At 45.1% G+C, this 18501-nt stretch overlaps 1 protein-coding gene across 1 annotated transcript; it reads right to left on the reverse strand.

Moving 5' to 3' along the window:
• Nucleotides 1-212: 212 nt before the first annotated feature.
• LOC149435575 (E3 ubiquitin/ISG15 ligase TRIM25-like) lies at nucleotides 213-3735 on the reverse strand. Its single transcript, XM_089662523.1, has one exon. It carries the CDS (start codon nucleotides 3733-3735, stop codon nucleotides 2173-2175), a length of 1563 nt encoding a protein of 520 aa, XP_089518649.1. The 3' UTR covers nucleotides 213-2172.
• Nucleotides 3736-18501: the final 14766 nt, after the last annotated feature.

Genomic DNA, 18501 nt, shown 5'->3' on the forward strand with positions numbered 1-18501 from the left:
CACCAGAAACCCAGTAATAAACGCATATCTGTATCAATAAAGACAGCCCGGAAATGAAATCCTCTGATGGACCCTCAGTGGTGAAAGAAAGGAGACCGATCTGCAGACTTGATGAAGTATTTACTTCATCAAGTCTGCAGCAATACCTAAATCACTGGGGCTGAGACATGGAGGCTCAGTGCCAGATATGGAGAATAAAGGTGCTCATAGTGTAGTATTTAAAACTATAAATTTATTACATTAAAATCTGAGCAGAAATACATACATGAATGACTGTATATAGTATGAAACTGCTATGAGCAGTAAAAGCACCCAAAAACACTGACCAGTATACATCTAATGTGGGCCGCCGGACCTCCTGATCCGGCGGCTTAGCGTCAAAGCGTGCAGGGGCTCCTCCTAGACGCGTTTCGTGTAAACACACATCTGCAGTAGGGGTGATGCCACTAGATAAAGCTGGGAAAATTTAAAATGACCTTTGCTCAACCTGGACCGCAGGGGCTAAATGCTCATTTTTGTCTAAGGCGTGGTTCACACCTATGCATGTTGCAATTTGCTGCAGAAAAAAAACAAGTCCCTGATCCTTTCCAAAAATACAACGGCTGAAAATGCATAAATGTGAACTTGTCCCATAGGAAACTATGTTAAATGGACTGTAGTGAGTTTTTGCAATAAAAAAAATCACTAAAACCGCATAGGTGTGAGCCAGGCCTTAGGGTACCTTTAAATGCAGTTTTACTTACCTTACTCCTTCCACCTGCAGGCTTCTCCCTTTCCATGTAGCCGATCGCCGAAAGCCACTTCTCTTCAGCACTCCATGAGTTGCAGGCACTCTTACATCATCACATACACATACAATGCAGGACCAGTAGTCTGCATTATAAGTGAGGATGCCGAGGGCCCCCCACAACCATAGCATAGGATATGTTAAGTGAAGCTGCTTTTAATGGTACCCTAGGATTAAAGAGCATTTAACCCTTGCAGTGCAGGGAAAGCCCCACCTACAAGGGTAGTTTAAAATTTTCCCCAGAGGTCAGCATTAAAGTGGTTGTAAACCTCATACATGAAATCTGAACAAAGAACATATTTCTATAGTGTTTACTTGCCTCTCTCCAAAGCTCTATGTGTCGTTTTTCTGCTGTCCTGTTCCTCTGTTATCAGCATGAGTCACTTCTGACATGTTTTCCTGACACCAAGAGCTAAAAAGGTGACAGGGGAGAGAGCTCCAGCAGACAGCCTGTGATTGACAGCCTCAGTTCTGTTCCTGTATGCTGTGTGAACGGGGGGGGAGTCCCTTTCCTCCAATCAGCTCTCAGAGCTCTTATACAGTGTGCAACTGCAGCTCCCCACCCCTGCTCTGTGAATCTGTGAATAATCCTTTTCATCTCTGAGTTTTACAAGGATGTACAGAACAAATGGCTGCAAATAAACAGGTACAACTTATTATTATTATTATACAGGTTTTATATAGCGCCAACAGTTTGCTCAGCCCTTTACAATATAAAGGGAGACAATACAGCAACAATTCCTTGGAACGTATTTGGATTTGTTTCACCCCTGTCTATCATATAAGGTCAGTCACTTCACTAGGTATATGTAAGGGTTTACAACCACTTTAGATCATTGATGCTGAACTTCAGGTATGATCTTCACTGCATATTTTGATTGGTCCAGCTCAGACCGATGTAAGTATGCACATCATACCTAAGGAGTCAATGTCGAAGCTGCCAATCATTGCTACTGTACTACACTGATCACCACTGTCCTCTTCATTCTTAATGAATACATGATGTTCTCTGAATGGACGAGGTGGAGATTGTGATATCACCATCTCTCCTCTACAGTTAATTCAGTCTTGTATTCATTGAAAAAATACAAGGTCTTTTGTGAATGGGTGATGAGCAGTGCCAAGTGAGCGAACCCCTGTGATCAGTGTGGAGTGGGGCAGCTGCTTGCCACAAGACCCAGAAGACAGTGACGATCACTGTAATAGCAGTGACTGCTACAGTAATTGAGAGCTTCCACAGCAAACTCTCAGTATGAGATATGCATACTTACGAGATCATGTCATTTCCAATGTGAGTATACAATAAAAAACCGAGTTCAGGTTTTAAATACACAAATTCAAACTTTGGAACTGTTTTGCACCAGTCAGAAAGCAGAGTACCCCTTTTAACTTTTTATCTTTACCCAAGCGCCATCATCCACATAGAATGCAGCATGCAGGGGCTCGGTGAAGGTTGCCTTGAAGGTATGCAGATGTAGGATGGTATCGCACAGCTGATAGAAGGACAAATGTCCAGACTTGTAATCCAGGTACACGACATATCTCAAGCAGGGAGACGTGCGAGGAACTTCCTGTGTTTCTGAATTATGCATAGCTAAATATTTATTCGGAGCAAGTCGTAAGCTCCAGGACTTGTTGTTTTCTCCAATACCAGACCTTTCTTGTTTCCTTTCCATGCTAGGGTAGCACACCCCAAATTCGCACAGTCCAAAGTGACTGGTTTCTATCTCCCAGAAATGTTGTCCTGAGGAGAAGCTCTTGGTGCTCAACACTTGACTCCAGAATGTAAATCTCCCCGGTAATTCTGACCTGACCTGAGGTGTTGTGTAAAATGATGCTACCTTCAGGTCATGGGATAAAGCCACATTCATATGCGCAGTGTTGACATCCAATAACATGTCAGAAGCCTTTTTCATGTGGGAAGAAACTTTCAAGTTTGCCTTGTTCACAAAATCAGTAATGGATTTATGCAAAGTCAACATAACCAAAACCTCATCCAGACCAGGGATGTCCAGATCTTTATTGACTTTTACATCTTGGCCCTCAGAAGCTTCATCTACATTTGCTTGCTGTTCTTGCAGAAGAGCTATTGAATCAGTCATGTCACTCAGCTTCTTCATTTCACGTATCTTCTTGGACAGCTTGCTCTTTTGTGATTCCACCTCCTTGATCACATCAGAGACTTTGAGTAAAACATGTTCTTCCACCTTGGAGATGTCGCTTAGGACTTGTTTCTCTTGGACCTCTGCCTGTCTTCTGATATCTTTGTACAGGTTGGTAGCCTGTTGTTTTTCAGAATGTGCTTTCCCCTGCACTTTTTTCTTGTGCTCCTGCAGACTTCGAACTTGTTTTTCAAGTTTGTCTTGCAGTGGAGTAAGTTTAACCAAAGCATTTTTTAGTCTCTCCTTCACCTGCTCGGCAGCCTCTTCTACAAGAATCACATCATGTCCCTTGTGCTTTCCAACCAAACAACAGGAGGTACACAGACAAGTAGTATCTTCACAGCAGTAGAACTCCAAAGGTTTCTTGTGGATGGAGCACTTTTTATTACCGAAGGAGGAGGTGGGTTCCGTTAAAACATGATCCAAGTTATTGTTGTGGGCCTCCAGGTGCTCTGCACACAGAGAGATCTCACAATGGAGGCAGGTCTTAACAGCGGGTGTAGAAGATTTAACACAATACGTACATAATATCTTCTCCTGGTCTCTCTGGATAGATAGGAAACCTTCCACTATGTTTCGTAGCTTCCTGTTTTTCTCTAGTAGAGGCCACTCGGCATACTCAGCTTTACATTCGGGACAGGTATACAGTCTGGACTTCTGTGCATTCAGTGCAGACACCACACACTCTTGGCAGAAGTTATGTCCACATCTTAGTGACACAGGATCTTTATAGATGTCCAGACAGATGGAGCAGTCCAGCTCTTCTTGTAGATTGACAGACGCCATGCTGAAACGAGCGAAGCAGAAATGAAAGTGAAAATGTTACTCCTAGAAGGGCGGGAGACATTCACAGAATGTTCAGCTTGAACATTAACACATGCAGTCAACACTGCCAATTGAAAATAGACCTGTCATGGGAGAAATATGGGAGCAGCCTTTGCATACCATTTCTGAAAATGCTATTTTGTCTGGCTATCTGTAAATCACAGCATAATTGTAGTCAGAATGTTTCTAAAGAACAGTGCTATTACTGTACACAGTCAATACTTTATTCAATGGTTAATCAAGATAAAATACATATAAAAGCGCTAATATACAATCCATAAAACTTGAATCCCAATACAAATTGAAGTACTGTATATCCAATGCAGAGTAAAATGAGAGACAAAACACAGGCGTTGCCTATTCAAAGTAGATTTAATGCATCACGTGTCACAACAGAAGAGATAATAACAGATAACTAGAAAAGCTATCATCTCACGCCTGGACTATTGCAATTCCCTTCTCACTGGCCTACCCAAACAAACGCTATCCCCACTCCAGTCGATCCTAAACTCAGCGGCTAGACTCATCCACCTCACCAACCGCTCCACATCTGCCTCCCCCCTCTGCCAATCCCTTCATTGGCTCCCGATTGCCCAACGCATCAAATTCAAACTGCTAACTCTGACCTACAAAGCCATTCACAATGCCGCCCCGAACTATATAACTGACCTGATACCCAAATACTACTACCGGTGCCCTCTGCTCCTCACAGGACCTCCTACTCTCTAGCTCCCTGGTCTCCTCCTCCCACGCCCAATTGCAGGACTTCTCCAGGACTTCCCCCATCCTCTGGAACTCCCTACCCCAATCCATCAGACTGTCACCTACCCTCCTCACCTTCAGGCGCACCCTGAAAACCCTCCTCTTCAGGGAAGCCTACCCCAACCTCACCTAACACCCGACCTCACCTAACAACTAACCTCCTCCACTCCTCCCACCACTCCATCCCCCACAGCCATCTCCTCCTGTACCACCTTCCCCTCCCTCCTAGATTGTAAGCTCGAAAGAGCAGGGCCCTCAAACCCCTTGTGTATTGTATTGTTACTGTCTTGTCTCATGTTCTGTCCCCCTTGCTACTGTACAGCGCTGAGCAAACCCTTTGGCGCTATATAAAAACTGTATAATAATAATAATAACTAGAAAAGCTACAATTTCTGGGGAAATTGTGTGAAGTGTTCTTGCCTCCACCAGTCTACAACTGGAGTGGGCGGAGTAACTGGGTGGAGTGGCTTGAGTAACTGTTGTGTGGTTGGAATGGCTAGAGTAACTGTGAAAAGGTTGGACTGGGCAGAGTAAAAACTATAAATCCTACAGCAAAGAGCTTTATATTGTGAGAATCACTAGACCCAGACCTACATTTTGATGCATAGTATGTCTCTGAAATATTAAAAATGAAGGCACAGTCGTAGTTTAGAAATTGCCGTGGACATTTTTAGTGGCAGCAGGGATAGCTGAACGTTTTGATATAAGATTTGTGTAGGTGGGCTTGAAAATAAGGGAGTGATGGCAGTTTAGAAATCATGTCCTGATTTTTCAGCTCACACTCCAGCTTTTGTCAGCTCCCACTCTAGTTTTGAACATTCCGCCATTCATTCTTATGGGACCAATTTCACCACAAAAACGCTGATATTTCGTGAACCATTTGGCGAAACGTTCCACAAAGTAATAGCACACCAATCGGGAACAATCCGCACGTATATTACTGTCTGGGGAAATTGTGTGAAGTGTTCTTGCCTCCACCAGTAGTCTACAACTGGAGTGGGCGGAGTAACTGGGTGGAGTGTCTTGAGTAACTGTTGTGTGGTTGGAGTGGTTGGAGTAACTGTGAAAAGGTTGGACTGGGCAGAGTAACTTTATGGAGTGGGCCTCCATTTCCACTATGCTGCTGTGGGGCTCTGGATCCCGAAAGCGTGGGTCTGAAAGGTCCAGTTTAATCCAGCGTATCTTTGCAGCTTTAGATCTCTTTCCTTTAGATGGCATGATGATATTCACACAGCTCTAATTTCTTTTCATAAATGTAGCTAGTTGAAACACCTCAAATACTCTCTACTGTAGAAAACTTGTTTCCAAACCTTTAACCAGAAGCCGGCCAAACTGTCACCAATTCAAAATTAGATTTCAAATAGGGCAGAGAAGAGCGGTTAAAAACAAACTGCTCCAAATTGCTCACTTCACTGGCATCTTCAAATGGTCATAGTTTTAAAAATTATAAATCCTACAGTGAAGAGCTTTATATTGTGAGAATCACAAGACCCAGACCTACATTTTGATGCATAGTATGCCTGTGAAATATTAAAAATGAATGCACAGTCGCAGTTTAGAAATTGCCCTTCAAATTTGAGGTGGCTAGAGTGGAGTTTCAATGAATGTCAATGGGCGGCATGAGTTGCAAACAAATGGTCATATTGTGAAAACTATTAGGACTATGGCCCATTTTTAGTGGCAGCAGGGATAGCTGAACGTTTTGATATAAGATTTGTGTAGGTGGACTTGAAAATGAGGGAGTGATGGTAGTTTAGAAATCATGTCCTGATTTTTCCAGAGATGCCTTCTGCTGTGTGCCCGGATTATCTTTGCCTGAACTGCCCCTCTGCTGTGTGCCCGGATTGTTCATTGTCTGCCAGCCTGCCCTTCTGCTGTGTGCCCGGACTTACCCATTGTCTGTCTGAACTGCCCTGTTGTAGCCTGAACTTTACCCATTACCTGCCTGAACTGTCCCTCTGCTGTGTGCCTCGGACTTAACCCTTGCTGCACCGATCAAGTGCCCCAAATCCCTCAATAAAAACCTTGTGTGCCGACCGCTCTCCGCGTGTGTTCTGTCTCACCTACACCTCCGTCACAGGAAGATTATCCCAGGAAGCTTGTTTGCCAACCACAAGAGTGGAAGGCAATTATCTGTGGTGAGTGCACATCCATGTGGGGGATTTCTGTGAAGCACTTGGTTATCAGTCTATTGTACGCAGTGAAGGAGAAGAATTGAGTTTATGGACTTTGGATCACTTTATTATGTTTTTTCATGGACTTTTGATCACCTTTAATTTAAATTGATTTTTTTATCACGTTAATCACGGATGTTTTATTAATTTTTGGTCACATTTATTTTGTGGTATTCACTTCACATTTGTTTTATTTATTATTTATTTAGCACCACTATAACAGTATAGGAGTTGTGTGTTTATTTTATTTCATCCTTGTTACTGTTCAATAAATATTCCATTTTATTCTGAGTTTGTATAAAAATAGCCGTGTGCTAGTGTCCTGTATACAGTGCATCTGTCTTAAGGGCATTCTGGAGGTGGGTGTTTTTTTTCCATTGCTTTCCTCCCATGGAACTGTTGTATATTTCTATTATCTTGCCCTTCCTTGCTCTGCCTGTGAAGTGTCTGTTTGTTATCCTGGACTTTTCAGCACTTCATCACACAGCTAAAGGGTGGGGGATGCTGAATCAGTGGTTGGAAATTGAGGGTAATGGGTACTATCTTAACTGCTTTAAGTCCGCACTATAGCTGAAATACTGCTACGGGGGGACTCTCTGTGCAACATCACGTATATATACGTGATTCGCGCGACTGCGGCGACCGCACATGTACCCGCCGACCCACCAGTGCCGTGATTTGGTGCCTGACCAATCAATCAACAGATTCAGGCCAGTGATGTTCGGCCTGGATCTTCTGAATGATCCCTGCCCTTTCAGAGATCTTCCTGTACCTGTGATTACATTTACACAGGTACAGGAAATTATTAAATCTTCTCTCTCTGGGCACATTCCGTCCCAGAGAGAGAAGAAAGCAGATCCACGTGAGTAAAAGCAGTACACCTTACATCAGGGGAGTGACTAGGGTTGGTGTCACCTGGTGCAATAACGCTTGGTGACACCCCCTCCGACGATCCCCGCAGAATGGATCAGATCTGCGGATTGAGCATAATGGATCAGACTCCGATCCATTATACTCCCCAATCCGCAGATCTGATCCATCCTGCGGGGATCGTCGACTTTCTTTACAACTTACCTTTTCGTGGAGCGGGTTTGGTGTCAGCCTGTATAGGTTGCATGCCGACGATCCCCGCAGGATGGTTCGGATCTGCGGATTGAGAATAATGGATCGTTTGAAGCTGCAGTGCATTACATTTGGTTTCAAGATTTGGAGATCTTTTAAAGCCTAACCAGAAACTTTTTCTAGTTTTGCATAGAATGGGGAAGCGTTAAATATTATTATTACAGGTACTTATATAGCTCTGTCAGTTTACATATACATATTGTAAATTCACATCAGTCTCTAACCCTCAAGGAGCGTAAAATCTAAGGTTCCTAACTCACATTCATGCATTTACATACTAGGGTCCATTTAGACAGGAGCCAATTAACCTACCAGCATGTCTTTGGAGTGTGGGGTGAAACCCATGCAACCACAGGGAGAACATGCAAACTCCAGGCAGGTGGTGCTGTGGATGGGATTCGAACCGACAACCCTAGTGCTGCCAGGTGGAAGTGCTACCCTTTTAGCCAGAGTTAATAATTCTCGAAGGTTTTTCTATCTGTAACTCCATTGGGGAGATTTTCTCTTACGTCCTGTCCCTGTGACACCTGTGAAAGAAATGAGGACTAACCTGGACAAGATGGCACAAACAGCAATAAAAACATTGTCAGATGTTCTAAACCTGCCTAACTCTACAAAAAATTTGATTTAAAACTGTTTGTAAAGGTTCAGGTTTTTTATTACATAACATACATGTAAAGGGCAAAGTGGTGGTTGTATGTCACATCCTCCATGTTTTCCCTCCCCACTGAGTGCCGAGCAAGGGTGGGTTCTTCTGGGCTACACTAGGCACCTTGTACAGAGTCTCCCCTACTTCACACAAAAGGGGTACCTTTGTGCCGCTTTCACCAATGCCTTAGGACAAGGCTAAGCTGGCTGCCAAGAAATACTCGGTCTTAGGTCAGGCCCCTAATATTAGAGATGAATGTACACCATGTACACTTGCACTGTTCTCCAGTTAAGTCCCTGTGTAAATGTACATCCTTCTACTGTAACTTGCAATTAGACAGGACATGTCGAACACTGACCACAGTCACCTGTCCAGTGTTTCCCACTACCGGTCCCAGTAGCAGCATGGAACACCATCGTGCGCAGGCTCAAAAGTGAACTTGGCTTTAAGTCTTGAACTTCTGTACCTCTTTACAGGATGGGACCTCTGCACTGAAGTTCTGTTCTAGCTAAGGGAGACGGAATGAGGCGTCGGGAGTGTCAACAACATCTCCCTGGTGGCTAGAGGCAATTCCATCTATAACAGGTACACATTTTGACAGGCTGCTTGCTGACTGTACCTTCATTGCTCATGGCAACCACATGTATAACTTCCACTAGAATGACTCTTAACGTGCTGACTCTTCATACCCCATGTGACGCAAGCTGTAGAGTGTGTGATAGTGCCAGTTACGTGCAATGCACCCTTTTCAAGGACTTCAGACCAGACAGGAGGCAAAGTTTAATGCTTTACTTGTATTAAAGTGCAACATTACAATAGAATCCAAGCAGACATAACAATCCAGTAGAGCGTCAATAAAACAGTCAACATCTTAAGTCCCTAGTCCCTACTTCTAACCAGACTACACAGAGTCCTTCTGAGGCATTCTCCAGCACTGGAGTCTTTGACAGTAAAGTTTTGACAACTTTACATCTTGATGGCAGACTATGACATCTTTGTACTCTTTTCAGGTGTAGCTCTCCTCTGGGAACTGGGTAAATGGGCAAGACCAGGCAATCACTCCAAAACTCTGGACTCGGCCCACCATCCCCTTTTATATCACATGTGCAGTGGGTTCGACCCAAAGATCCCGCCAAAAAAGCCAAAGAACCTGGAAGGCATTAACCCCTACCCTCCCATCTGGAGCAGGACCTATCTGGCTAATTTCAACCTGCCTACATACGTTATACTTATATGCCCTGTGCAATGGTATTGCACAGAGAGGCCCCAAAGTTCCTCTTCTGGGCCCCCTGCCAGGGCTGTAGGCTCCTCCTCTTCTCTGTGCACCGCTCAGGAAGCTGCTTCTCATTGGGGCACAACTGTTGGCTTGCTTCTGTGCCGGACTGTGTGTGTCTATAGAAACAAACAGTGCAGCCCACCCCACCCCCAATCTCTGCTGGATTGAGATAGGACTCAGGTAAGTATAAAGGGGGCGATACTTCCACTGGAACATTTTTTAGCTTAATGCAGAGAATGCATTAAGGTAAAAAATGTTCTTTATCTCCTAAATAGTGCTGCCCTTCAGTAAAATTCTGGTCAATGATATTGTATGCAAATAAATATAAGTAGTCAACAACTACTACACAGATGGAACATCAGAGAAAGTGAGAAAGCTAAGTCCCATCCAGTTTAGGACATATAAATTGTATTAGAGATCATTAGTTAGACAGAGTTCTCTTTAGAATCCAATACTATGCAGGGGCGGACTGACCATTTGGAAACTCGGGCACTATCCGAGGGCCCGGGGTCAATAGGGGGCCCCATGAGATGCCCCTGGTACCTTTTTCATAGGCTTTTTTGAGTTTGGGCAAGGACACAGGGGCCCCATGATCCCCTATTGCCCGGGGGCCCCATGAGTTGTCAGTCCGCCCCTGATACTATGTATTGTGTTTCTTGCCCTGCATGCTTGTATAATAAATACATCTACTTTCCAATCTGGCTTCAGCAGTCAAAATTTTATTTAAAAACATTTTTTTTTAATATTAGCAATGGGGCGATCAACTACTTATAGCGGGACTGCGATATTGTGGCAGACATTTTTATATTAACTGACACTAGCTGACACTTTGTGGGAACCAGTGACACCAATACAGTGATCAGTGCTATAAATATGCACTGTCACTGTACTAATGACATTGGCTGGGAAGGGGTTAAACATCTTGGATGATAAAAGGGTTAACTGTGTGCCTAGCTATGCGCTTGGTGTACACTAGGTAGTGCTTTTGCAAGGGGAAGTGAAGGATACATGATTGCAGGGACACACGATTCTTCACCCCCCCCCCCCCAGGTAGAGCTCTGTTCTGTGTTCTGCCCAACGATTGGCAGGTGCCAGCAGATGTCTGTTCACCGGCACTCGCAGATCGGCTTCTGCTGTGAGTGTTAACAGCAGAAGTGATCCGCCGGCCTCCCTATGATGGATGTGCAAAATCACATACTGTATAAAGCCAAATTCCAGTTACATTTTTAACCCATTGCTAAGCTTTTGCACCCTGCACTACAAGTGATGATAATGCTGGGGTGCAGGGGTTGAGGGAGGGGATGTATTTCCAATCTAGAGTTGGACTTTAAACAGGGAGCAAGTCACAATCCTGCTTCATCAAATGTAGCATGCAGAAAAAACCTCAGATACAAAATTGTATTAATAAATGTAAATATAGTATAACAGTATCCAGACTACTAGTACTTTCAGAAGAAGGTCAGTAATTGAAGCCATCTTCATATCTCGCTTATCATTCTAATCAACAAAATTCTGTAAGACACTGTAGTACAATACATACCCGGCTATTGGCAGACGCAAACATGTCACCCTCAACCCTCTTAGCATACGCCACCAGGTTTATCCACGCGTCGATCTCTCATGGCAGCTGGATAAGGGGCACGGAAGATTGCCTGGACCCTGTAATTAGAATAACATTGGATAACATTCACATATACTACCTTAGGGGAATTCAGTACAATTCAGTTCTTACACCTACAGTATAGCCCAACACTATTTCCCTACTGAGATTCACTTACAGTCTGTAGACAATGTGATTTCGAAGATCCTGAGTCACGTGTTGGTGCCAGGCTTTCTTCACCCCTAAAGCGCACTCAGCAGTTGGTATAGTGCCCATGTTGCCATCTTGCCTGTGATTATTTACATAATTCAGTAAAGAAGTGAAATGAGAAAATTATAGCAAGTATTAACTATGGGCATTTTTCATTAGCAGAAATATACAGTAGCCATTGTGAGTCTATGAAGGGGACCAGTCACCTATATAATAGATCACATGTAGTGAAGTGTGGTTTTGGCAATGGTCTCAGGCTCTGCCAGGTGCGGTTGGGTGGGGAGTGCCATTATATTCCCAGCTGCTTACTCTGCATTTGGGCCAATGCGGGGCAGAGATGAAACCCAGCCTGGATTCAGAGTCTGAAGTTGGCAGCTGTGCTGTGCCTGCTACACAATATGAATCTGGCTGGCTAGCCTTTCCTCCTAAAGTGCTGAATGAAAGAGGCTTAGATGACAGCTGGCTGGATTCACTCTGTGGTATTGGGTGTTCCAATACTTTTGTCAATATAGTGTATGTCTGTGTGACCAAGCTCTGTACAAACAACCTTACTTCTGTCCTTAGCGACAATGGTTCTGCACCTTACACGTTATGCCAGTTGTGTGGCTTAATCCGAGGGTCTGACCCTACGATCATAATGTGTAAGGGGGAAAGACGGTGGTGTCACTATGCTAAGAACGCTAAAATCCAATGTATATTCTGGTTATTCTAAGTATACTGATACCACATACTGTATGTAAGACTTTTTTGTAACCTAGCTACATAAAGGGACCTAAAATCCAAAAAGCACCCTCAAGCTTTCAAGGGGTATCAATTAGGCATCTCATTACCTGACTATTTATCACAGGTTTGGAGGCCCAGGAGTGCCAGGACAGTAGAAATACTCGCAAAATGACCACATTTTGAAAAGCAGACACCACAAGGTATTTTTTTAGGAGACATAGTAAGCCTTTTGAAGATTTAATTTTTTTGTCACAAGTTTTTGAAAATGCGTAAAAAGAAATGAATTCTGTTGCAAGTTGTAAATTAATAGGTTATTCCTAACACACAGTAAGGATATACTTAGAAAAACACCCCAAAACACATTCTGCTTTCTTTCTAAGTATGCGGATACCACATACAGTATGTGAGACATAGAGGGGCCAAAATCCAAGGAGCACCTCCAAACTGACTACCTATCACATTTTGGAGGCCCTGAATCACCAGGACAGTAGGAACACCCACAAAAAAGTATTTTTTATGGTAAAATGGTGAGTCTTTGTGAGGATTTAATTTTTTTAGGATTTAATTTTCAATACATAGTCCAGGGTCAGCACAGGTGACACTGCATTAGTATGGCAATGATTAAGACCACTGTTGCTGGCTGCACTTTTAGGCAGGTTGCCTACTGTTCTGAGCCTGGTCTGAGGTTATTCAAAGGGGTGCATGTTGGTTCTAGTGTATCAAAAGAACTTAAGTCAGTAAAGCACAAGTGGAGCATGGAAAAAAGCTCCTACAAAAGTCTAGCAGGAGGATCAATGCAGTTGCTATGGGTAACCAGGTACTAGTGCAAGGTACATCACAGCCAGTCGTGAGGCGTGCTACCTGATCCAGATAAACCTCAGTAGCGAGGGAGGTCTGTGTTCTGGTTCCCTTCGCAGCAGTCAGTCTCCCAAAGGAACCAGGACTGAACCCACGTTAAGGAGATCCTTAGCCTGATCACATGGCACAGGAGCAAAGGATTTATCAAGTACTCACATGAGGTCTGAGTGCACGGCAGACCCCATTCTGTTTTTGGGAGTGAGGTAAAAGAGGTTAGCTGGACTGGTGTAGAGGGCTCGGGCTCAGAAGCTGCCCTCCTAAATGCTACATACAGGCAATGTGTGTATCGACATGGGACAACACTTTTCAGAGGAACTCTGTACATTTTATTACTGCATACAGTGGCAAGGATCATCTCTAATTTGGGGAACTTCCATAATGTTTGATTTGACTGCAGCCTACACCTTGTCCTAAGCATTGATGAGCACAGCCACATCAAGGCCCCCCACGTGCAGTTCAAATGTCCCCATCCACACACTGGCTCTGGTGACACTGAACTAATGTGTTGGCAATCAGGGACACTTTTGATGGCTGCACTGCCTCTGGTGACACTGGCAATGGTGTGGCTAGCAATTAGGAACAGGAACATTGTTGCTGGCTGCACTTGTTTGGTGACACTGTCAATGGTGTAGCAGCAATCAGAAACATGGTTGCTGGCAGCACTGGTTTCGAGTCATGGTACTGGTGTAGCTAGCAATCAGGAACACTCTTGCTGGCTTAAACTGGCCTGAAGACTGAGACTGGTGTGACAGTGAACAGGAACAATGTTGTTTGGGGTCAATGGAACTCATGTGGCGATGATTAGGGACATTGTTCCTGGCTGCACTGGCTGTGCTGACACTGGGACTGCTGTGGCAACAATCAGGTACACTCTTGCTGGCTGCGCTAGTCTGGGTCACTGGCACTGGTGTGGCATCTAACATGAGCACTGTTGCAGCCTGCACCAGTCTGGAGACACTGGGACTGGTGGGAGGGTGATCAGGAACACTGCTGCTGGCCTACACTCATCTAGTAATACTGGGACTGGTGTGGTGGTGATCAGGAACATGGTTACTGCCTTCCACTAGTCTGGTAATACTGAGACTGGTGTTGTTGGGATTAAGAACACTGTTCTTGTCTCTCTGCAGGCTGAAGACCGAGAGCTCAGCGTTCAGCGGTGTTTGATCACTCAGTTCTCGGGCCTAGACCCAGTGGGGGGCAGATGCAGTATTAGACTGATGCTGCATCCACCCAGGGGAGGCCCAAAGTAGGCTCAGCAGCCATGATTTCTTCCTTTGTGTCCACCGTGGAGCTTGCAGTTCCAGGAACCTATGCATGGGAGGCATCCACAGAGGACTCTGCACTCATTGCCGGAGAAAGGGTGACAGGAGTGGATGGCTGGTCTCCATCTGCCATGCTGAACCCCATCGGACAGGCCTCTACTCCTGCGCTGTTGCATACTGCACCAATCTGGTGACACTGGGACTGGTGTGGCAACAGTCAGGTACAATCTTGCTGGCTGCATTAGTCAGGTTCAAATCAGTAGTCAAAATGCAGGCAGAGCTCAGAGAGTAGTCGATGTCAGATTCAAGGACGTCAATGACGAAATCCAGACTAGCAAGAAGGGCAGACAAACAAGGAGCTTGGAGCATATGTTACAAATGAAATATCACAAGCATGAGACTGCAGACTTGGCTGGCTTAAATCAGGTTTAGTCTCCAGCCAGAGACTGGCCACATCAATCACCTTGCAAGTGGACAGACAGGCAGACAGCTCGGGAGAATGTATTATATCCCAAACCAGGATGCTAGAATGAGACTAGCAGCTGAGATGGAGCAGGAGCGCTCCTAACGGGGACACACTGCCCATTCTGGAGTTGTACTGTGATATTCCCCCAGAGTTGTACCAAGGAGTTACTTTGCAATATGCTACAAGGTGGAGTGATCCAGGAAATTTGCAGCCCCTGGGCCGCTTCCATTGTACTGGTGCTCAAGAAAGACAGCAGTCTGCGGTTCTGGATGGACTATCGCAAACTGAACGCATGCAGCCACAGGGACACCAACCCCCTTCCTTGAGTTGAGGAATCCCTGATGGTACTTGGACAAGCCAAATTCTTCTCCATCTTGAACCTATCCAGTGGCTACTGGCAAGTCTCTTTATGAGACCAAGACAGGGGAAAAAAAAATCGCCTTTATTACACCCCTGGGATAGTTCGAGTTTAATTGCATGCCCTTCAGCCTCAGCAACACTCCCAGCACCTAATGGAGAGATGTCTTGGGGATTTCAATTTTGAGACTGATGGTTTACCTTGATGACATTATCATCTTCTCCAAGACGTTTGCTAAAATGTGAAACATCTGGACCAAGTGTTCTCCTGTTTGGCTCAATATGGACTAAAACTCAATCCCAGCAAGGGCCACCTTGTGAGGCAAAAAGATACAGTAGTTGGAATATGTTGTCAAAGCCGGAGGCGTGACCCCATATCCAGGCAAAGTACAAGCTGTCCAAGATTGGCACCCACAAAACCATCAGGGAGTTACGCTCCTTCTTGGGTCTGGTAGAATATTACCAGCGTTATATCCTTATCCTGAAGTTTACCCAGACAGCTGCCCTACTTAATCAGTACCTGGAGGAAGGGTGGACCCTCCCCTTCCATCCAAGCCCAATGGTACGCATCCCATCAGCAGGCCTTTGAGACACTTAAGCAGAAACTGACTTCTGCCCCATTACTGGCCGACTCAGACTACACCCAGCCATTCCAGGTGTACATGCACAGAAGACTCCAGGGACAAGGTGCTGTCCTGGCCCAGTTGCAGGATGGCCAAGAGAGGGTGATTGCATATGCCAGCAGGAGCCTACTCCCTGCTCACGAGAGCCGACATTGGAGTCTTTACTGACAACAACCTGCTGACCTACTTGGAAACTGCAAAATTAGGAATATTGGAGCAGAAATGTGCAGCCTGCTTGGCATGGTTCAAACTCAAGATACTTTACAAGCCAGGGAAGCTCAGTCCTGCTTGCCCTGTCCTGTTTTCCAGTGGAGCGCCCAGGAGAGGATGTGGACTCTAACCTGAAAGACAGAGGTCGCTCCTGTTCTTCTTCGTATACCATTTAGGAACGAGATCATGGCCCACAGACCAAGACAGCAGAGCTCTATGGGCAGGAGGAATGAGCACTGATCCAACTAAAGGACCCAAATTTCAAACAAGTGCAGCGCAACCTCTCAAAGAAGTACAAGCCTACCTGTCCGGAGTGCCAAAAATTGTCCTCTGTTAATAGGGCAATCCTGAGATAATGGGATTGGCTGGAGTTATGAGACAATATACTCTACCATCAAGCCTGCATCCCTTCTGAACAACAGGGTATCCTTCAAGTTGTGGTCCCTCAGTCTTGGAAATCTGTCAATTACTCCACACCATGGGAGGCCATTTGGGGGCAGATCGAACTGAGTCACTGGTTCAGAGGTACTTCTTTTTCCTCCATTTGCTAAACTGGGTACTCAAAGCATGCCAGAAGTGCAAAAGCTGTACCATCCACAAAGCATCCCCTGAGAAGGTAACACCTATGATTATCACCACCTCTGAGCCATTTGAGTTTGTGACCATGGACTTTCTGACAATTTCCAGTGCACCTTTCTGGTATCAGTATGCACTGGTCTTCATTAACCACATCACTAAATTTGCAGTGGTGGTGCCTACCAAAGGACATACAGCTGTCACCACCGCCAAGCTCTTCTGCCACACATCATTTAACCCTATGGTTACCCGTAGTGGATCCTTTTGGATCAAGGTTCAAACTTTGAATCCATGATCATGATGGAACTGTGCCACCTCAGTGGTATTTGGAGGTCCCACACCACCCCCTACCACCCTCAAGGGAATGGGGCCAGTGAGTGGTTTAACCGCACCCTGCTGGGCATGCTACAGACTCTAGAACTGAGCTACCAGGATTGCTGGCATCAACATGTTGGAGCCGTAGTGTGGGCCTAAAACAACACCGTCCACTGGACACACACCCTTCTTCCTGATGTTTGGGCGATATGGCCAAATGCCTGTGGACCTCCTATTGGGAACTCCAAAGCACCTCCCATCCAGAACACCCAGTTCTTGGGTACAGGAGCATTGGGAGCGAATGAAAAAGGCCAAGCAGATAAACACAAAAAAATGTCTTCTGACCCTGTTCTGAGAGAACTGCCACTACAACCGGGGGACATGTGTTGGTTGGTTAAGAACACCAAGCACACAAGAGGGAGAAAGCTGGAGCCCAAGTGGGTCGGAGCACACCCAATCACAGGGTGGTGGGGCAGCTTTTCCCACCTACCCCACTCTATGACCTGGTCTCTGAGGGCCCGACCCAAAAAGAGACTGCATTGGAACATGCTGAGACTTTGTGTGCTGAGTGGTGACTGCCCCAGGAGGCCCACCGATTGCCCAATCTGTGTCAATGACTGGTAAAATTGGAAGGGTGAGGAGGGTGGACTTTGGCACCTTTGCCTTGAGTGCTAGAGGACCTTATCTTGGTACTGAAAGGATTTTATATCTGAGAATAGCCAGCATGAATGTGAACCATCCACACTGACTGGGTTTTACATGTCTGTATGGTTTCTTCTCTAGTCATTATTACATACATGAGAATAATCTTAAAGCGGAACTTCACACTCTCAATTAACATTGACTATTTGTAATCCGTATGCTGCTAGCATTAGTAAAAAGATAGGAATGTAAATCATATTTGCTTCTTTTAAACATTTTGTTACATTTCTTCAGTTATTTCCTGGTCTCCAAGCCTAGGCAAATGATGTTATATATCCCAGGAGTCCAGGAGTCTTTGGGGGGGGGGAAGGGGTTTTATCAGCTAAGCACACCCTCCTGCCTACGTGCCTGAGCTAAAGGCAGATGGATTCCAGGAAATAAATGCTACATGAATCATTTGTCCTTACTCAAGATGGCCACGGCCAGAAATTCTAGGGTGGTATTTTTCAAAGTCATTTTTGGTTTGTGGTGCTCAGATGCAGTGTAGTTCTGCTTTGTATAGGCAGCAAGGACAGAGCAGAGTATGGTCATTAAGCCTCAGACGTTTGCTTGCCCTGCAGAGGTATTTACTATGGTCTGTGGGTCGATTGAGTAGATTTCTCATCACTTCCTTTCAGGACAGGAAGTGAAACAAAATCTCTCTAGTGGGAACAGAGACTGCAACAAAACACTTTTTTTAAATAGTAAAATGTGGAAGGGTAACAATTTATGTCAGTTTATAAATACTGTCTGTGTCTTCCTGCCGTAGTGACAACCATTCCTCTCATTTCTTTTCCTGCAGTCACAGGCTCTCACAGGGACAGGAAGTAAGTGGGAATTGCCCCAAGAGGGTCATAGATAGT

This window comes from Staurois parvus, unplaced genomic scaffold, assembly GCF_062004578.1.
Source record: "Staurois parvus isolate SC_StPar_1 unplaced genomic scaffold, SC_StPar_1.0 ptg001488l, whole genome shotgun sequence".
NCBI classification, from domain to species: Eukaryota; Metazoa; Chordata; class Amphibia; order Anura; family Ranidae; genus Staurois; species Staurois parvus.